At 37.6% G+C, this 21625-nt stretch overlaps 1 protein-coding gene across 2 annotated transcripts in view; it reads right to left on the bottom strand.

Moving 5' to 3' along the window:
- The window catches only part of CD226 (CD226 molecule), a 30007-nt gene extending 9334 nt beyond the window's left edge, over positions 1-20673 (bottom strand). For both annotated transcript variants that reach the window (XM_054192819.1, XM_054192818.1), the window contains exons 1-3: positions 20541-20673; positions 19913-20245; positions 3262-3594 (exon numbers count right to left, since the gene is read on the bottom strand). In XM_054192819.1, coding sequence (XP_054048794.1) covers positions 3262-3594; positions 19913-20245; positions 20541-20586 — 712 coding nt within the window. In that variant the 5' untranslated portion in view covers positions 20587-20673. The remainder of the gene's footprint in view (positions 1-3261; positions 3595-19912; positions 20246-20540) is intronic.
- Between the last annotated feature and the right edge of the window lie 952 nt (positions 20674-21625).

A 21625-nucleotide genomic window follows, 5' to 3' on the forward strand; every position in this document is an offset into this window, starting at 1 on the left:
CTGCAGAAAGGGATCTGGGGGTGCTGGCTGGCAGCAGGCTCAACACGAGTCTGCAGTGTGCCCTGGCAGCCAGGAGGGCAAACCGCATCCTGGGGTGCATTAAATACAACATAACCAGCTGGTCAAAAGCCGTGTTGGTGCAGCCTCACAATGAGTCCTGTGTGCAGCTCTGGGCCCCACAATTTAAGACTGCTATGAAGGTGTTTTAGTGCATCCAGAGGAGGGCAACAAGGCTGGTGAAAGGGCTTGTACAAACCATAATGTAATTCTGATCTCCCAAACGTACATCAAAATGCAATCACCAACCAGTTTTTCAGATATAGTGGGAACACACACCAACACAAAATGTTTCTATTTGCCTTTGTCTAAGAGAGCTTGCTATCCCACTTTCTGCTAAAGCAAGAAAAAAACTTAGTAAATCTCTCTAAAAATGGCTAGGCCTTAAAGTTCGAATAAGCATTTGTTTTTCAACTCGTCTAATTTTTCAGTTCTTTCATGACATCTCCCCTTCTTTCAGAATCATCTACCAAAATAATGCATGAATATCAAGTCTGCTTCCTTCCTTGAAAAACAAGCTAAAAAATGAAATGTGATCAAAGGAAAATGCATGGTAAGTAAAAGTCAGTAATGGGCTCAGATGTGGAATCTGGTGCCACGACAAAACTCCATATTAATAGAATTTTTAGAAGGAGAAATATAGTGGAGAACACATCAGAAATTCATCCAAAGTGTTTTGAACACATTATATAATTATGTAATAGTCAGCCTTCTGTTTCTGTAAGTGTTGTCCAACAAAAGCTACGCTACTTTACAAACACACATTGCTTTATGTGTTATGGGTTTTGAGGTCAAAAAAGATTTGCAGAAGACCCATTTCAGCTTACTGAAAAACAATACTCACAATATATAGTGGGACAGAATAGACAAACTTTATGATATGGAATGGATCTCATGGTTTTATTTGCACTGATGTTCACAAGCATTAAATGCAGCATACCAACTTCTACTGATGCAAATGCAAGAATATCACACTCGAATACCTGTTTCCCTCTCTCTTCCTTTTTCTTCGTAGGAATTCTATGCTGTTTCTCTTCGCAAACATACATTCACCTTTAGACAAGAAGCAAGTTGTTTCTTTCTACAGTAGCACCTCTTTGAATCAGCAGGTTTGGAACTATTATCAGTGCTGCAAATAATCCTGTGTTCTTATTTACACCTCCTTTCACCTAGGATACCTCCTCTTTAAAACTTCTTGGCCTTTTCTCAATGACAGCTTCTCAAAACAAAAAATTAAAGAAAAAAAAACATTTTCTTATCGTTCCTCTTACTCTCTTTTAACATAAACAGAGTTTTCCCTACTACTGTTTAGAATGCAGCTATTCTCCCAGCTCCTAGACTCAGTATTTCAAAACATCTCTGGAACTGGGCAAGGTGAGAAGATTTGCAGTACCCATGCAGAATCACACCAGCAGACTAACAACATTGGAAGAGTTTGGTAGAAGATCCAAGCTAGAGTGTGGCTTAGCTGTAGTGCTGAGCCAAAGAAAATGATATGTCTGAACTGATAGAACACACACAAAAAATAGCGTAGCAAGTTTCTGTCACCGCTTGGTTTATTCAAGCCACAGCTGTTGCATCAGGCAGAGTAAGTCACTCGTGAGTTGGTGAGAGACTTCATTGGCTACTCCACAGGGAGCGGTGGGAGTTGACGCCCAGCCTGTCACTCCTTTCCCCTTAGTGTTTCTCCAAATCTCACTGGAAATATTAATTGTGTGTTATGAAATGGTTCCAAACGTTAAAGAGAAATAATTGGAAATCCTTCACATTTCACTTCCTTTGGAATTAATGAAAATTCAACAAAATGCGCTTTGCAAGTGAGGGCTTAAAAGCGTGAAAATGGGGTGTGTTCTGAATCGTATTGTACTTCAGCTTCTTCAACGGTTTCAGACCTTTTTTTTTTTTGCCAATAAACAGGCATAACTATGCTGGCATTGTTAGCACTAAAAATGATAAATAGGATTTGTTTCAAGAGCAAAAGAAGCGTGGAAACTAAATTTTTTCTGGAGAAGAAATAGTTCATGTAGGTAGAACTGACAATTCTTAAAGCCATTGTATTTTTTTTTGCACCTCATTATGTGCTTTCATTTTGATATGAGAAGCACTGCACTTGGAGTAAATAAAAAAAATAGTTTTATTGCTCTGCAATTTGGATATGCTTGATTATATGAATATAGTCAACATTTTGAAATGTGAATGCTTGAAATTACCAGAGGTGAGAGGAATTTTTCTCCTGATACCCCTTTTCTTTTCATCTCATTCTGCTCAATTTCATGGACTTTTATGATCAAGTATTAAGAGTAAAGCAGGTCAGCATTTTTTTCCCGAGCACATTCTCTACTTCTCAATAACAATATCACAGATCGCGCATATTCTGAAGTTTCATACCCCATGGCACAGCCCTTAGTACTGCCAAAGAGAGGCTTACTAACACATCTTTGTTACCAGGAACAAAAGCAGGACCCTCAAAAGATACCAGAGCGCTGGACCAAACGAATGGTGCAACAGGAGAAGGACTGGGGTGGTACAAGAACCATATCTTCAAAATGCATGCTATAGAGAAGAACCAAAACTGAGGGTTTTTTTCAGTCATAACATAAAATAGAAGTAAAGGTTGGATTCAGCTCACAGTTAGAGAAATCTCGTTTTAAGTGTCTACACATGGAGACCTAGTTTCCTATTATAATCAAACTGTGACAACAGTCACAGCAAAACCTAGAGAGCTTCTCAGCTCCCCCTAAAGAAACTCCTTACATGAATAAGGTAGAGGCCGTTTTACTAATTTTTACATTTTCAAATGAGAGTGTGCTCTTTGCCTTTCTTGGAGGATAGGTCTCTCCCCTGGCACCCTGTGGTGCACTCTGCTAATGGAGAAATCTCCTTGTGGCTTCTTTGGGTTTAAGCCCACCTCTCCCTGCAAACTCAGGTAGTCTCTGCGCTTCAAAAGCTTCTTCCTAACATCAAACCAGTTTCTCACAAACAGGTCTACAGTCCTATAATGAGATCAGACAACCTTAAAACCAGCTTCTTTCTGTGGAAACAAGATTAATTGTTAAATTTGCTACCTTTTACATGCTGCTAATTGAAATGTAGTATTTAAATAAATCCTCACTTGTTATTGAAGTGTTATTTTACATGGGTAAAAGTGTTAATACCTCTGATGGTCATATTGTAAAGACATTTACCACTTCCTCCTTTACTTACCAGACACAGTAAAACTCATCACATAGGTTTTGTTTCTTCCAGTAGCTATGCAGCGGTACGTCACAAAGTCAGAGTTGGTAATGTTTTGAATGACTATCATGGAGTTTGCCTGATCAGAGCAATCCACCTGTGTACGCTCTTTGAAATCTGAACCAAAACTTTGCTTTCCTGATGAGTGGCACAGAACAATGGTGTCTACCTGATCTGCTTTAATCCTTTCCCACAACACTTGCTGCACTGAATCTCCAATTTTATAAGGACAGGTAAGAGCAACATCTCCTCCTGGCTTGGTAAACGCGTGAGTATTTTGTTTCTCAGATATTTCAAAAGCATCTGTGGAAAAACACAAGAAACAACAAAAATTGCTTAGAATTAATTCAAGGGAACTTTAGTATCAACAATTCCTGTATGGCAAACATTAATGAAATACACTTACAGTGGAAAGCTACTCAAATCATTTGAACTACTGAAAGATATAATTTATATCTATCTATGACTACATTTTTGTGCACATTTAGACAAAACAGTCTTTATGGAACTGTGAGGCTGTGAAGACATCGCAAGAAGGCTATTTCTATACATATTGAGTACATGAATGTTTTATTAACAGTTTCAGCAAATATTCAACAGCATAAATTACAAGGCCAGTCTAATTAAATTCGTGATAGTCTTGTTCTGCTTTCACACTAATTATAATAAGAAAATGGTTTGATGTGACCATCAGGACACGCATTAGTGCATTATGTTAGAAGACATTCTAGCCTATGAACTACAGTTCTCCCACTCACAAGCTTCACCACTTAAATAAAAAAATTCTTAGCCCTTCATACACTTTACTTGGGAAAAACCTGTGTGATAGTCAGGCTGTGGTATCAAAGCAGAATTTCAGACAAATTCAAGACTTTCACCACATATAAACCATAGATATAATACATCTTAAATATTTTTGACTGAAATCCCTGTGCTCTGAGTTATTGTTTTTAGTAATAGAATTCCCTGTTTACAAATTACAAAAAAAAAAAAAAAATCTTCATTAGAAAGACTGTCAATGTTCCTGATATTCAGAGCATTCAATAACCACTTGGTTTCTAAAGTCAGCTTTATAATGCCTATATCTCATAAGTTAGGGTTAACACTGTCACCTTTTAGAAGACTTTAATGTTGAAAAAGATTAATGATCAGACTGATTTTCCTGTACTGTAAAAGGACTCATCTTTCAAGGTCTTCAATGAGTTTCTTTTTTATTAGATGTCTTTAAGTCAAAAAATTTCACTACTATATATTTTTATGTGTTTGCTGCTATCAATGGCCACAACGGGAAACAGAGACAAATTGTGTTGGAAAAATGACAGTCATTAAATGCAACAAAACCTGTTTATAAAAGAAAAGTTTTAAAATTAAGTCGTAGCCTGATTCATGAGATGAGATGGTTACAGTAGTGCTCTGGGTAGAACTGAATACACTGTAGGAAAAAGCTGGATTTAGATCCTCCTTAATATAAAATTTTTATCAAAAATCTATGGCAAAAATTGCTGGTAAACTGTATTGCTTTGGATGCTGGTAGTGCCAGTGTTGTCAAAGTCATAGGTACTGGAGAAATCAATACAAATTGGCCTAGCTCACCTCCTAAGCTAGGTGCAAATAGTAGGATTTCATGTGGGTAAGCATACTACCCTAAATCTAGGAATAAGTGATTCCATTCGTGTTGACAGGATGGAAACCATTGTGGAAGTCTGTGACTTCTGAGACTTGCACAGTTTTTCTATGAAACAGTGAATGAAAAAGTCTAGCCTGCAATTTTTTATCAATGGAACACAGCACAGAAAGATTACATTCTCGCTGCCTTTGGAGACCAGAAGTATGATTAAAACATTGAAATGCTGAAAGACAAAAGGAACTGTGTCTAATGAGTTTACCTAAAAAAATTAATGAAGAACTTGAAGATCCATGTAGACTGCAATCAAGAAGACAGAAAGTTAATGACAGACAAGGGCAGAAGAGAGAGAAATTCACTAACCCAAACAGAAGGTACAACACAGTGAAGCTAATTAAGTCCTTGGACAGCTTGCCAAAGACAGCTGAATTTCTATTACTGAAGACGTCTGCCAAGGCTGGATAATCATTTAAGATATCATGCTAGTTCCAGCAAGAATTTACTCATGGAAGTCTAAATATTATTCAAATCAGACTACTATGATGGGACTCTACACTTGCAAAGTATGTCCCTTGAAGTGCAGTCGCTCAAAAGTCACTGCACTACAAAAGGTAATTATTTTTTTGTCTAGCAGATTCAGATCTGCAGACTCAGATTCAGATCTGCTAGGTAAGAGGGGCAAATGAAAAGTTAACTGAAACCAATTCTCTCTCTTGCCCACCACATTCTTACAGGTCAGATCTTTACCTCCTGCCCCACTTCCCAGACCACTAACTTCCAGCAACTGCCTGCTTTACAATAAATCACATATCCTTCCCTGAGAAATCTTGTCTTCTTCACCGTGCAGTCTTTGCTGTTTTCCTCAGCTATGAGCAAGCTGTCTTCTCAGGAGCATTGAAGTCTCCCCATCTGGTCCTGGGTCCATCCTTCTGCCCTATTCATTTTATGCCAATGTTACCCTGAACTCCAGGTGTTTCTCCCATCTAAACATGCTTATTAGGGAAATTATATGTATGATGATGATACTTCCTACCTTCCAGAGGATTCCAACCTGACCCAAAGGGCTGAAACCAGGACTGTATAAAAAACTGCTTTCTTCCCTGCTGTCCTGCTACACATTTGCTAGAAAAATATATGTTATACACATGGTAAACTGGGGAAAAGAAGATAAAATATTTTCCATCAAAATAATGAAACCCCCCCCGTCTTAAAACTTACTAGTTAACTTTGTATGTTGTGTTTGATAATATATCACAATTCCAATAATATATAATACTATAACATGCTATAGTATACTGTAACAGATATGTTACAAAGCTAAAGTTGCCTTGCAACTTCAGTGAAGAATTTCTAGGTACAAATCTCGATATGTTTGTATAATTTTCTGGTATAAAACCAATATGTCTATAGTGAGAACTACATATAAACAGAGAAATTAAAAGAGTTTGAGATTCTCAGCTGCTGCATATTTTATCATAACCATTTTCAAACACAGACATCATGACACATTTTATTCTTTTGCATTGCATGTATATTTTACTTGACAGCATGCAGCAACATCCAGGTATTTTCACTCTTGATGAAAGATGTAAATCACTCCCCTTCTTACAGTATGATACCTTGCAAAACTTAAGTGATTATGTAAGGCACATACAGTGGAGAATCAGGCCTACGTAGTTCTAATTAAATCTTCCAAGTACACTAAAGTGTTCCAGGCTTTTGTTTCAAGCAATTGTCCCATTTTATTTTGACACCAGCATCAGCATAGTTCTTTCATCCTCCCTCTCCCCTGTTCAACCACTTTCTTTATTTAGCACCTTTCTGAACACAATTTCTTTGCTTTCAGCCTGGTACGCGTGGGACGAGAACCTCCCGCTTTGAGAAATACTTCTACGGGAAAAAGGCACACGGCACACCCACATACATTCACCCACACACACGCACATCCCAAGGTGACACACCATGTGCGAACATTTCAGAAATGTTAAAAAAAAAAAATGTACCATTGCATCTGATAAAAATAGACTTCCCCTGCCCCTGCTCATTCTGGCCACTGCCACTACTGCCTGCTCTGCCCCTCTGGCCACATCATCTTGCCTCCTGGACAGAAAGTAGGAGGAGGTGACAGCACTCAATGGTAGGTAGGTGCACTTGCCTCTGCTTAGTAAAGAGGTGCTCTGAAGCACTGAAGAGTGTTCATCTCTTTTGGCATAACGTCACCTCATCATATTTTGCAATTACACTTTTTTCTATCGGCTTTAGGGCAATAAGACATATAAAGGGAAAAAAAATGTAAGCTTTCCTATTTTTAAAAACATAATCTTTCACTATTTTTCTTGGAAAGCAAATCTCAGAAATAGAGAGGTATAAAAGAGTGTAAACCAACTTCCCAGGATTTAAAGGATCAAACAACTAAAATGAAATTCTGAAATTAAGAAATTCCTTTTGGAAGGAAAATAAAATAATGGTGTAATCTTCCCCCCTCTATCTCAGTCCCTTTGCTACAAGCAAGTAAAAGTCAAAATCAGTGTCATGTAAAAGTTTCATCCCCATTCTTTTGGGTAGAGCTTTTATACTTTTTAGCTCCTGTCATTCTTTCAGTCTTGATAGGATTAGCTGGTTTTGTTTCTTCAAAGGAAAGTTACTTATATAGCTGGACTTGTTTTCAGATGGTTTATTATTTTTTCAAGTCAGTATTTGTGATATTTTAATTACTTAGCCAGCCCAACACACAGACATTTTCCATGTGCTCCCAGGTACCACCAGGTCAGAACAAGCTGGTACTGCTCAGACTGATGGTAACAGAGTTACCTTTAAAGTACCTACCCTTAGGAAGTAATGCTCTCCATCAGAAATAACTAATGACCTTAGCATATCTTTCAAAACTGCAAAGCTAACTTAGCTCTACAGTAGAGACAAGTTCCCACGTCCCACTTGGTTTGCTAAAGCTCCTCATAAAAACACCATCTTCTTCCTCTGCTTGTAATAAGAAGTGAGAAAACAAATTGAAGATGAAAAGGCGGCTTAAATTTTTACGAAGATGAGCTTTCTCCAGGGCTTTTCTTTTCAACAAGAAAACCAACTTTCAGATGACGAAATACTTCAAGACTGACCCCTTCGCCCTCCCTGGATAGGCTAAATATGGAATTATATTTAGCTCCCAAACTAATGTCTTTCAACTGTATTTACACATACCATGCAATTTTGTTAAGTTTCTAAAAAAGTGGTTTTGCCCTTTTTTGGATGAGACAGGAAAATGTGGATGCGTAGCTATTAAAAAAGTTGTAACAATAAAGTTCTTAATTTCTAATGAGCTACTGACAACAGTTCTACTCAGAACTCAGAAACCAAAGGTAGAATGCTGTTTGAAAAAGGTGTATTTTTCTAATTGCAACTATTTGGATTGTAAAAGTTAAAATGAACATATTTATACTCCTTTACCTTTAAAACATCCCTGTAATATATATTAAGCTATATTGTGACAAGCCAGTGAATCTTTCTGTACCAATTATTAATTCTGCAAAGGTATAAACACTGCATGCAATTTTAATTCACTTGCCACCTTCTGTTTATTTACCCATATTCCACTCCTCTTTGCTGTTATTTCACTCTTTCAAACTGAACTTTAATTATCTAGAGAGCAAAGAAAAGGAGAATCCAAAGAGAGGGAGAGAGGAAGAGCACAGTGTTAGTACGAGTAAGCAAATCATGCTCTCTTCAGGTATAAACGTTCATAAGCTTCCAGCAAGGAGAATTTGGTTGTTGGGGAAGAAGTCATCGGATGAAAGCATAAAAACACTATGCCAGGATTCATCTGCAGAAGAGTCTGGACGATATAAGAGTTCAAAATTTCAAATTTTCATCCTCTCTAGGAATATCATTACTTCGGGATGAAGGGACTTTACCAGCAATAGGAGTTCAATGAGCAGAGAGGTGGAGTGACACAGGACGCCGTGCTCAGCCTTCACTTACTGTTAATGATCTGACAGTGGACGAAGAGAGCTGCTGTGCTGAGAAACCGCATGTCACGGCACGCGTGCATGGGGTGCATTTGTGCCTACCTGCTCATATCTTCCATGAGGCTCCTGAGGGTCAGACATCAGGCAGAGCAGAGGATATAATGTTTTAAGCCACAGAGAAGAGAAGGCAGGGGAGAGGGAAGGGAAAGGGTGTGAAAAATGAAACTGGCTCCTAAGGACGACTATTTCAACCAAGGATTCTTAGGAGGAAAAACCAAGGGTGGCAAGGGAATGGACAAGGTACACACCCGTGCTGCCCAGCCCCAGAAGCATTATAGCACCCAGGAGTGCACCATAAGGACACACTATGAGGTATTGATACCCTGCATCTCAGATCCTAGTTATTACTTTTAATGGATTGTTTTATCAACTGAAAATATATTGAAGAAGAAGGAAATAAACAGTTTATTTCACACTAAGTTTGTCATGCAGCTTTATACCAAGTAAGAAAATAAAATGAATCCATATAACATCAGTATTTTTTACCGAATGTTTCCTTTCCATTTCTTTTTGTCCTTATTAAGGTATAAATTACATTCCTGTCTGACAGGCCAGTTGAAAGAAAGGTTCATCATTAGAAATACAAGCAGCAGAAGGAGGTTCTGCAGACAGAAAAATTTCAGAACTTAAAATATTAATCACTTCTTAGTGATTTCCTTTAGAGTTGAACTATCTGAATCTGTAATTCCTTTTACCCTCTGCTTTTCACCTATCTCTGTTCATTCCATAACCTAACATGTATTTCCCCAAATAAAATATTATGCAATCTGTGCTAGTCTGTACTATCTCCTTAATTTTGAATATTTTAAAACTGTCACTGTGCACTTCCTGTTTTCCCCTGCAATTGAATCCTGTAATGATTTCCAAATTCCATTAAATCAAGATTTCATCCATCACATTTACACTTTGAGAAACAAAAAAACAAAGTCGTAAAAATCTTCGGTCTGGATTTATCTACTGGGTGCCACAACAGTTATGGTTGATACTAGAGGTAATTCCATATTTTAGGTAAGTTGAATTTCACAGTGGTTGCTGCAGTGGCATAGAATTAGGGAAAAGTAGCTGAGAAGATCAAGTAATTTTGGCTTATAGATGTAGGGAAATGCTTGCAAAAAAAAAAAAAAAATTCTTTTAACACGCTAGATTCAATTCCAAGTCAGTTTTGGCTTTCTTAGCCCATTCATGCTTGGACAGTGTTTCAAGGTTCCTTCCAGGTCAGCTGCCCCTGCTTCCATCTCGTCTATGCTTTCTTTCTGAGTTCAGTCAGAAGCTTCTTGTTCATCCACGTAGGCCTTCTGGCATTTTTACTCGATTTCCTGCTTGTTTCAATGGACCATTGGAGAAGGTTTTCCTTGAAAATCTTTCTGACATCACCCTTGAGATTCTTCCAAGCAGATCTCTGAACAAACCACGTTCTGCTCTTCTGAAGCCCAGGGTTGTGATCCTGCTTTTTTGCTTTTATCCCCTTCTCTTGGGATCATTAACTCCACTATGCAGCCAAGGTTGCCCTGATCTTCGCAACCCCAACAAGTTCTTCCTTCTCTGTGAGCCTGAGGTGGAGCAGAGTGTCTCCTCTCTTCAGCTACTTAGTCACCTGAGTAAGGAAGTTTTTATCAATGCAGTTCAGGAACCTCATGGACTGATTATGCCCTGCTGTGTTGCCCCTCCACAAATACCAGGTGGTTGAACTCTTCCAAGAGGATCACAGAATGTGAAGCTTCTTCCAGTTGTTTGATGGAGGTTTGATCACCTTGAACATCAGGTCTGATCACCTTGATCAAGCAGTCAGTAGCAGACACTCATTGCATCACCACCTATGTTGGTCTGCCTTCTAATCCTGACCCTTGAGCTTTCAGCTGGCTCATCATCCATCCCTAGGAAGAACTTCCCATGTTTTCACTGCTTTTTCACATAAAGGGCAACTTTCCTTCCCTGCCATCCCCACCTGTTCTTCCTAAAGAGCCTGTATAGGGCCATTGCAACACTCCGGTCATGTGAACCATTCCACCATGTCTATGTGATCCCAATGTGATTGTAGCCCTGATTCCTTGGGTTTTGCCCATGCTGTGTTTGCTGGTGTACATATGGTCATCCAGTTGTGCTGATTACCCAGAAAAAGTATGAGAGCTTCCCCACAGTATGTCCCCTCAGCATTTCCTTATTTGTGTGGACACACTTGGGAAGGCCACCCTTGTGCCCTGATTTGTTACTCTCAAGGTATTTCCTGTCCATATAATCCCACACCATTTGCTCATCAACCCAGTCCACTTACTTGTTCACATGTTGTCATCCCACTTTCCTGTTAAAGCTCCCCTCATCGGCCTGTTGGTAAGGATGCTTTTTCCCCACATGTTCAGGTGGATCCTGTCTCTTCCTAGCAGTCCTTGATCATCAAGAAGGGTTCATGGTGACAAAAGGTAACACCTTGTTGTTGACACCAGCTGTACAAGTGGGTCTTTTCCCACAGAATCTGCCCTGTCTTCCCAGGGCTTTTCACTTCTTCAGCAGGATCAAGGAGACACTGTCATCCTAAATATGGGTTCTTTACCCAGCGTGCAAGCCAATAAGACATGGAGCAGAGGTATTTCCAAGTTTATTTCATTAATGTGCAGAAAGGGGTGCTCATCCCAAAATAGGAGCACATCTTTGTTTCAAAAATGTCCTTTTTGATACATTGATTATTAAATATTCTAACATTTAATACATATTCATTGTTATTCTCTTTAATGATTGGTAGAGATTTCTTTGCTTCCTATGTAAATCAGTGCACAGTCTCTGTTTTCTTCTTCCATTGTTCTCTTTTGTGTAGGTGGTATCATTTGGGTAGGCAGTCAATGAATCGGTGTTTGTAATCTCCCCCTGCCGAAATAACCTTTTACCTACTTCTCCTCTAATCTTGGCAGTTACAGGTGTTTTTCTTGGTTTGCTGACTGGGCCTAGAGTTCATCAGTCTCTTGACAGGAGTATCCTGCTTATTAACAAACCTACATTGTCTAGGAGTTAGTTCCTTAATTTAATCTTAGATAAACCATGTCTAGTTACTATTTCTCTACAAATGATCAAATAGGTTTGAGGCCGTATAGACGACTTTTGCCAGCAGCGGCAGGTTCCCTTGGTTGCGTTGTTTACATGTTACATTTCATTCCTCTAGTTAATATCAATTTTACTACAACACCACCACGTAAGCTGCCCATATCCTTAACCACCACCTCCAGCACCATGTAGTCATGCCTGATGTGCTCGAGGTCTCTCCTAGACTGATCTTTGGTTTATGTGTGGAAAAGCAGCAGGGGTCAGAAGTTTGAGGAGTGGGCAAGCTTTGGCAGTCTCTCTGCAGCATCCTGGAGTCTACCCTAGCAAGCAGCAAACCTCCTCAGGCAGCAAGTTGGGTCAGCAGATGAACACATGAGAAGTGAGAGTCATCCTTAAATTATCACACACCAGCAAGTCAGTTAATAACTATAGTATCCAGATGATATGCAATGCATGTTCATCGAAACAATGCTCGTAGGGAACATATAAAACAACACTTCTAATTTTATCTTACTCTGGTAAAAACACAGCAGTCCTCATGGGTACTGAATGTTAAAATATTTTCCTTAACATAGCATATTCTGATGCAAACAAAGTAACCAAGAGTACATAACAGCAACATTATTCTTAGTAACTAATTGAACATTCAAAATGGTAAGGAGTAAAAAGACAAAAAGGGGCAGGGGGGAGTCAAAAAAAATCCCCAGTGCTGAATAGAAGGATCTGGATGTTGTGATTGCTAGCCAAATAGAATCAAAAATGTTACTGCCTTGTCTGTTTCCAAAAGACAAATTTTCTCAGGTATGTCGACAGAGAGTCATATACAAGACAAAGGACGCATTATTCTGCTTCATTTAGCAATAGTAAGACCTTAGATGGAACATGGTGTTTCATTCTATGTATCTTATTTTAATAAGGTTATAGGCAAACTGGAGAAAATTCTGATGAGAACAAGAATGATGAAATTTAGAATCATGAACTAGGAAGAAAAGTTAAAAGAATGGTGTTTCTTTAGTACAGAGGGAGGACTGAAGGCTGGCAACGTGAGAGCCTTCTTTTTTCAAAGGAAGGACTACAGTGAATAAACACAGTATTAAACAAGAGATATTTAAGTTAGCTATAATGGAAAAAATATCTCCTTGTAAGGCTGGTTAAGCACTAGAATGACTACACCAGAATATTATGTGTGCAATTCCAACATGGGAATTGGTCAGAGATAATACAGATATGCTTATCCTGCCTCAGAATAGAGAGATGAATGAGGTGAATTTGGAATGTTTCTTCCAGCCTGAGTTTTCCACAATTCTGTAATTCCTTTTGATGTAAGTTTTTCCTTCAGAAAGGAAGAGGAGATATCTTCTCTGCTCCCAACAGACCTGCTTTGGACTTTTTCCTCTGACCTTTGCTACTGAAGGGGCATCCAATCCTTAGTTCATTACAGAAGGTAAAAAGTAAGAAAAGCAGCATTTAATGGGTCAATAACCACAGCAGAGGTGTGAAAAAAGCAGCTTCACTTTCCTCCATCCTCTTGCTTTCTAATTAGGTACTGACAATGTGGTTGACACTGTGTAAGATACAGGGATAGTTCTTGCTCTGGGGAGCTCAGAGTCTGAGAGCCGAAGAATGAAGATCCTTCAGGATTAGTTCTTGCTTCCATGTGCTTTAAAGGGCTGATAGTTTTTCACTGTAGACCTATGAATCACATTCTAAATTGAGACAGAGATAAATAGAAAGCAAGCTATTTCAGGTGGAGAGGGACTTGAAAAAAATCTACGCAACGTGCTGCTTTTGGCAGGCAGAAGAACATTAATATAGAAGTAAGTGCTGAGTGGCATGGATATCATCACACTAGCTAAGAATAGAAAAGCTCTGTCTCTGCTATCACAGAAGAGGTTGATCACTCTATTTAAAATATGGGAGTACTTCATGGTACATCTGGCATTTAAATACTCTATTAATGAACTTCCATTCTTATTCAGAGTTGCTAGCAAAACATACTCCCTGAACAAATGGTCCATTGTCACTGATTGACAGAAACACACACTTATCCATGAATTAAAAAAAAACAATTAAAAAATAACAATTTCCAATCATATAACAGCTAAAAAAAACCCAAAAACAAACAAACAAAAAAACCCCACCAAACCAACCGATTATGCAACTCTTTGTAATTCACATTATGGATGCAAAAGTCACTACGAACATCAAAAAGATTATTTCCCATTCTATTCAGAGCATTGCATGGGAATTTTTAAGTCAAACTAGTGCTATTTTAACACCTAACAGAAATAAATTCCTGAGAATATAAACATAAGTTTCATAATATGCAGCAATTCATGTCAGAATTCAAGTCTTGAAATGCAAATAAATAAACACAGAACAAAAACATTCCAGGTAATTTTAACTACATTCACTCTTTATGTAAATAAACATACAACACTGCTCTGCCATGAAAGCCAGTTTTCATTTAAACAGCTTATATATCACACAGTTCTTCACTGCTGAAGACTTTTGACTTTCTATCTAGATGCATAACAACGTCGTAGTGTATAGGAGTAGAAAAATATCAGTTTGTGATCTCTCTAATGATATTTATTGTATTCTATATTTTAAGTTAAATTTGCATTGTAAATTTAATCATGTATTTTAAGATTGCTGATCCAACTTTAACTGATTGAGTTCTGCATCACAAAGCTCTTCACAAGTTGATTTACTTTGCCTCTGAGACAGTTTATGTCTACACTCAATCATCTCTGATTCTGTTCATTTTAAAATAGTCAATATTCTGATCATACACTTCAATGGAAACTTAAAAATCCTTAATTCAGGGATTGATGCATTTTGATGCAATGCAACCTAGAGAACTATTAAGAAGGACAAGTGGTTTGGGAGGATGTGTGAAACACATGAAGCCAGATCTACTTATCAGTACTTCTCAAGGCAGAATGAATCACAGGATAGTTTGTAGTTGCATAGGAAGCATCAATACAGTGGCCTGGTAATGTGAAAAGTATTGCACAGAACTGCAGCTGACAAAGAAATGCCTCATACTTTCATAAGGGCAAGACAGAAAAGGGCAAGATTATTGTTATGTGCAATGACAACTCAAAGCTATAACCAAATGGTAATAGTATGTCAAGTATGAATACATGTATGAATACAACAGGTATGAGAATGCAACAGGAAAAAAGTTTTATAGAGTGTCTACATAGGAAGTCTAAACTAAACCCATTAAGTTCACCAAAGTATTTGACCTGGAAGACGTTTTAAATGTAAATTACCAATAATTTATTTTGCTAGGTTGGGAACAAGAGAGAAATACACTTCAGATTTGTAGAAGTCTTAAGATCTTGATGTACGGGTATTAATGGAAATCATATTTTGAACCAAAAAAAAGTCAGTTGATCTCGTCTTAACCTTTTCTGTTGATATATCCACTTTGTAGTGCTCCATGGAGTCAAGAATGGTTGAAAAAGAACAGACAAAGCTAACAACTTAAAGGCAGATATGCATGACAGGATAACACACTAGACCACATCTAGTAAAAGAAAAAAATCATTTACTACAACAATTGCATCAAAAATTTGATATGAGTGTTGAATTACAACCACTTCTAGGGTCTTCCATCTGCCAGTGATGCAATGAGGACAGTGGACCAAGAAAAGACCTTTGTAATGAGAGCTATAACCTCCTCTGTCTCCTGGAATCTCAGATCCTTATGACAGCTCAGCCATTGCTTACCCAAGATGAGCCTTTTTGGGTTTTTTTGTTTTGGTTTGGTTTTAAACTTTTGTCCCTGATTGAAAAAGAATCACATTCACCCAACCCAGACCATGGTGGGGTGAACTACTCTTCTGTGACCAAAGACTAAAGCAGGAGCAGAGTCCTAAATAGAGTTTCTCCAATATTATTTTGCTACCTCCTACACTGCAAATCTTTTATTCACTCAATAGTACCTTTAATCACTTTTGAAAGAGGGTAACCACAGTGGACTTATTATTTATAAAGATGTCTTTACTCTAAAGGGAAATAAATAGGGATGGTGTCAAAATACTAATAAAAAGAAACATGCCTAATGTCTTTCAAATACCTGAGGTCTTTCTTCTCTTTCTGTGTTTTTGTTTAAAAAAGCAAGTTGTGATCCCCAAACTTTTTAAACTGCTTGATCTTGGAGTGTCAGGGGTCTTGTTAACACTTAAGTTGCTGCATCTAGTGACACTACTGTAACCGTTAGACATTACTTGAAGTATTTACTCATTAAGCATCAGCACTTGAGACTTCAAACTATGGAAATGAAAAATGTTGTCAAATCAGAATCATACCAATTTTGCTCATTTTGTATTTGTAGTTTTAAAAAATTATACAAAGCACATGGGAAAGCAGAATCAGACTCATGACCTCTGTTGATTACCAGGGATGAAGCACTAGGGCAACTTTGAACAGTTTTAAGTGCAGAAACACACATTGTTTTGCAAGCCAGCAAAAGTTAATCCAAGATACTTTATCCAAATATACGTAACTGCCAGCAGATATGATTGCCATGTGAAGAACATTTCACCTTATACTTTAATCTGGTTAAGAATCTCCATCATGAGTATAACGCCATATGGCATTATTTCCATTTATTTATGCTATTTCCATTCAATGGAAATTCTGAAAGCTAATTATTGGGAATGAAGTCTATTGGGAATTAATAATTCTTAAATCCTAACCAAAGAAAACAATGTAATTGAAAAAAGTTTTAATTACCTATAAAATGATCTTTCTAGTAGGTGTGCCAGGTTTCTTTATAGCAGAGAATATTAGATTCTTAAAAAACACTTCATTTTCCAGGACCTCAACTATTTGTGTGTATTAATCCTATAGAACAAGACCCATTTCCAGTGAAATTATGAGACTAACACTCAGCTTTCTCAAAGCTTTTTCCCTGGTGCAGAATAAAAACACTTTAAAGATGAACATCAGCGTCCTAATTTTACAGGTTGGATGACAAAGAAGAAAAATTATGTACCTAGTGTCAGTAGCAAGCTAAAATACTGGCTGCATGGCAGGGAATTTTAAGTTTACTGTTGGTTTAATCAAAGTATGATGTCATCCAGGGACTTTAAAATATTTAGTACTGATGAAGCTGCTAGTAAAGTAAGATAAAGCCTGACTGATAACAGCTCTACTATAAATACTACATAAATAAATACCTTCTAATTAAAAAAAGAAATTAAAACTCAGGGTTTAATAGCTTTTAATTTTCAGTGCAGATTGAAGTAGTAATATTTTATCTTCACTAGTGATACACTACATTCTTTTTAGATCAGTGTATATAAAGATCTTGTTTATACACATCTACCAGGAGCTGAACAAGATTGATTGTTCCTGTTGTCAGAAACCTTGATTCTTTAAATGGAAAAGGATTAATTTCTATTAAATGTTGTTATCTGCCTCTGAAGTAGGATTAAATTGATATACTTGAAAAATGGGGGGGGGGGGGGTGGTTTGTTTGTTAGGTTTGTGTTTTAACATGTTCAAACCAAGAGAAAAACCTTCCATACTGAGCATACTGAATCCCACAGTATCATTTAAAACAACATGCCTCTGGTAACTGATCAACTTTTTATGTGGTTTACAGTGTGCTGAAATCTGTAAGTGGATCACCTAATAAAGGTATTGGACTGAAGGGTAACGTCCCACAGGAAAGTGACTGCCTTGTTTCTTGCATCATTTCAGAGACACTGGAAAAGGCTGCTCAGGGAGGTGGTGGAGTCACCATCCCTGAATGTGTTTAAGACTCGTTTAGATGTGGTGTTAAGGGATTTGATGTAAGGAAGAACTTTGTAGAGTGGAGTTGATGGTTGGACTCGATGATCCCACGGGTCTTTTCCAACCTAAATGGTTCTGTGATTATATGATTCTATGATTAACCCTAGCCAGTACGTTCAGGAACAACTAGCTGAGATCAGTACTGCCTTGGCCAGGAAAAGGACTAAATGAGCTTGCAGGTCTCTACTGCATCTAACTTTTAGGATTTTACAGAAAATGAACCCGCTGTCTCAGCACTGCCAGAACTCAGGTAGGACCAACCTGCATAGGAGTTCTACTTTGCCTGTTCCTTTTTGTAAACAGCAACCTGGATTTTGAGATCTCAGCTTATTTGAATGCAACTAAAAAGTATGTTTCTAATGCCTACAGCTGCATTAATATTGTTCACTAAAAGGACTACCAGAGAAAAAGAAACTAGAGAGTTACTACTTCAGTAATGTTATTCTTTACATAATAAAAAAGACACTGGAGTGAAGCAAGCATTCAGAGATGCCACTAAAAGTATCACAGTTGAGGAACTCTGACCTGGACTGCAAGCCTGCCCTGAGGGACCCCACTCAACTCTTTCACTAATAGGACATTCCTTCTACATGTGAATGACTGTGAATTGTACATCTATGCCAATGTGCCACAATGGGAAGAACAATTTCAGATCCAAACTATCTTATCTAACCAAACGATCTGAGGGAGACAGAATAACTTTTTTCAAAGTCAGGGCAATAACTTATATGAGCCTTAAATTCTGCATTGATGAGCAGCAACGTTTGCTAATAAAAAGCTAGCAGAGATAGGAAGACAAATTGGGATTCCTATTTCATCAATGCCATCAACAAAGATGCTGGCTAAAATCAAGTTTCAAAAACTTTCAGTGGTGAAGGCAGGAACAATGCACCTTGAATTTGTGTAGTTTAGGTATCTCCTACAAGAGTCAGGTCCACTGTTTCCTTGTAACACTGAAATTACAGAAGTGTGGATAAAATAAGCTTGAAATTAAGACTCTGAAGGATCAGTCTAGGAAAAGAACAGTTATTTTTATCTTCAGGTCTTTCAAATGCTAGGAACTAAATTTTCCTTTTAACCCATTCTTTCCTATCTGTGAAATGCAATAAAATATTGAATGAAGTCTATTTTCACTCTGGAGGATGGGAAAGAGGAACAGATTGGTTTTACATGCACAGTATCAAATCAACAAACCAATAACCAAAACTAGTTATCTTTTGAGGGCTATTCTATCATAAGTACATAGTGATCTTCTAAGGAATTCTACCCTAGAAGCTTGGTAATTTGCACCAGAGTTGTCAGTTGACCATGCATGGAAAAATACTAGAAAAGGTTTTTCTCCTCTTATACAGCTGGAAAAGAAAGTAAATTGAATGAGTGGTCAGGTAATTACAGAGCCTTTGGAAAGCAGATGGGCAGCTACACAGAACATACTTGGGCATAACTGGATCTTTTTCTTTCCTTCTTCCCTTTTCCATTTTCAAAAAAAGTCTCCTTTTAAAGAAAAGGTCTATTTTCTTCATTTTAACTTCCCTACTTCCCTCCTGTTTGTTGCCACACCATTCCTAAATGATTATTGTGTTACTGAAAAAGCAAGCACATAAGATCTTCTCTGGAAAAAAAAAAAAAAATCAAAAAACCCTAACAATCAATCCTAGTTTCAGACCAGGAGTACTTTCACCATTGAACATAACGATAAAAATATAGTATCCTCCATAGGCAGTCACAAGGTTCATCCATGTAATTTCATGGGTAGCTGCAGTTTCATCCCCTGAAGACATCCTACAGCTTGTTGAAATGCTATGAGAACCTTGTCCCAATGGAAATATCGCTATTGCAATGACCATTAGTACCTGAAGTCTGCCATGTAATACATTGCTGCTGTGACATCTGTCCATCTCCTCCAGTTCCCCTCCTTACTTCCCACTTCTTTTAAAATAACTTTTTGTCAAAACAATATAACTCTTTTCTGCTGTGCTATTTCTTTTCCCCATATTACTCCATTTCTTCATGCTATATAATTGAAAAGAAAAATTACAATGCCAGATACTCCCTCAATTGACATGGATTTCTGTTTTGCACATATCAGAAATTAAAAAAAAACAACCCAAACAATAAGAGATTTACTTACCTGGCTGAATAATTTCTATTACTTTTTCCCAAATTCCATCTGGGTAAGTTACAATGGAGCAAAAGTAAAGACCAATATCCTCCAAAGTGCTCTTGATGAATGATAAGGACTTGTCTTCCCTGGAAGCATTTTCAAAATAAATTCTTCCATTGTATTTGTCTTCAATGTGTACACCATAGATTGGATGCAAGACAGCTATATTTTCTTTATGAGTTACATTAAATTTCATCCAGGATGTCTGGATTATGACAGCATCTTTTGGATATATGCATTCCAGTTTCACCTTCTCAGTAAGTTTTACAGTTGAATCCACAAACTTTCCTTCCACGTTGGCTAAAACACACACAGAAGTTCAGTTTCAGAATTAACATAGTTGAAAATTGAAGTTCTAGAAAAACTCAGAAGCGACTCTGGCAGCACTACAAGCAAAACACTGAAGAAAAAAACACTAAAAAAAAACCCAAAACAACCAAACCTTAGACATTATTATTACTTCTAACTTGGGGGTATCATTGAACAGTTAAAATTTGTCTGAAACACAGAGTAACACACTTGTGAATTGATTGTACCGGTCATGATGCAATAAAAAAAGGAAAGATGTTAGCGAGGAATAAGAAAGCAACCTTACTTCTACAAAGCTGGAGAACTGCAATAAAGAGAGCTGCGTGGTCCATCTCAAAGAACACTGGAATCAGTGGCCACAGCGTGACAGGGTTTTATCCAGTCCCTGTGCATCATGTGCCCTTCTCACAGGTTGTTTTTACTTTTGAAAGATGAAAAACATCATGCACTTTTTACTTTCACATTCTAAGAAACACCAAGTTTAAGGTCTCAGTGCAGATGCATGAGAGAGAGACTAAATTCCTATCAAAATCCACCTCAGAGTAGTTTGCATTGCTAAGGAATCTCTAGCCATATGCACAAATGCCAGGGTAAGTGATGAAGCGGGGATCTTTAGGTTTCAGCAGCAGAAGCAAACAGAATTCTTCCATGCCATGTATCCAAAATCAACAGAATTTTTCCATTTTTCTGACACTACAGTTCAACATTTACCTGTTATTCAGGGAGTAAAAAACGTAAAGAGAAGATAAAATAGTTCCTATATATTAGAGGTCATAATTCTGTGACGCGTTGTAGAAAGCAATCTCTTAAGGTTTAAGAATTTATTTGTGATAACATGTCATGAGCTAGTATTTTGGGATCAAAACTATGCAGCTCAAAAATTCTTGTTCAAAGGTGTAAGAATCCTGACTATTCGTGACTCATGTTGAAATTTGTCAAAACAAGCCATCCTCTTACATTTTTTATAGATTTTTCCCAGGACAACTGCAAGCATTTTCGCACCTCAGCAAGCCATAGTTTTATGGAGCTGCTTAAAATTGGAACAACATGATTGACTTGAAGTTAAAACTAAGCTTGAATCGACTGGCGAAAATTCTCAAATGAGTAAACAAATGTAGGTTTGAACTACAGCTGACAACAGAGATTAATATTTCAGGCGAGTAATAGCCTGCACAAACTTGAGCAGAATTTAGCATTAGATCTGTTTAAGACTCCTCCCACAGTGCAACAGCTTGTGCCTAAACCGAAATCTGTATGTAGTTATCTGTATTAAACTAGGCATGTTTTAGGATAATACAACATTTTTAATGTTTTCAGTGACTCCGTTTTGCCACTTACTAGTTAGATCTCTCATTCTCCATTGTTGCAGTT

This window comes from Rissa tridactyla, chromosome 2 (assembly GCF_028500815.1).
Source record: "Rissa tridactyla isolate bRisTri1 chromosome 2, bRisTri1.patW.cur.20221130, whole genome shotgun sequence".
In the NCBI taxonomy this organism is placed as follows: domain Eukaryota; kingdom Metazoa; phylum Chordata; class Aves; order Charadriiformes; family Laridae; genus Rissa; species Rissa tridactyla.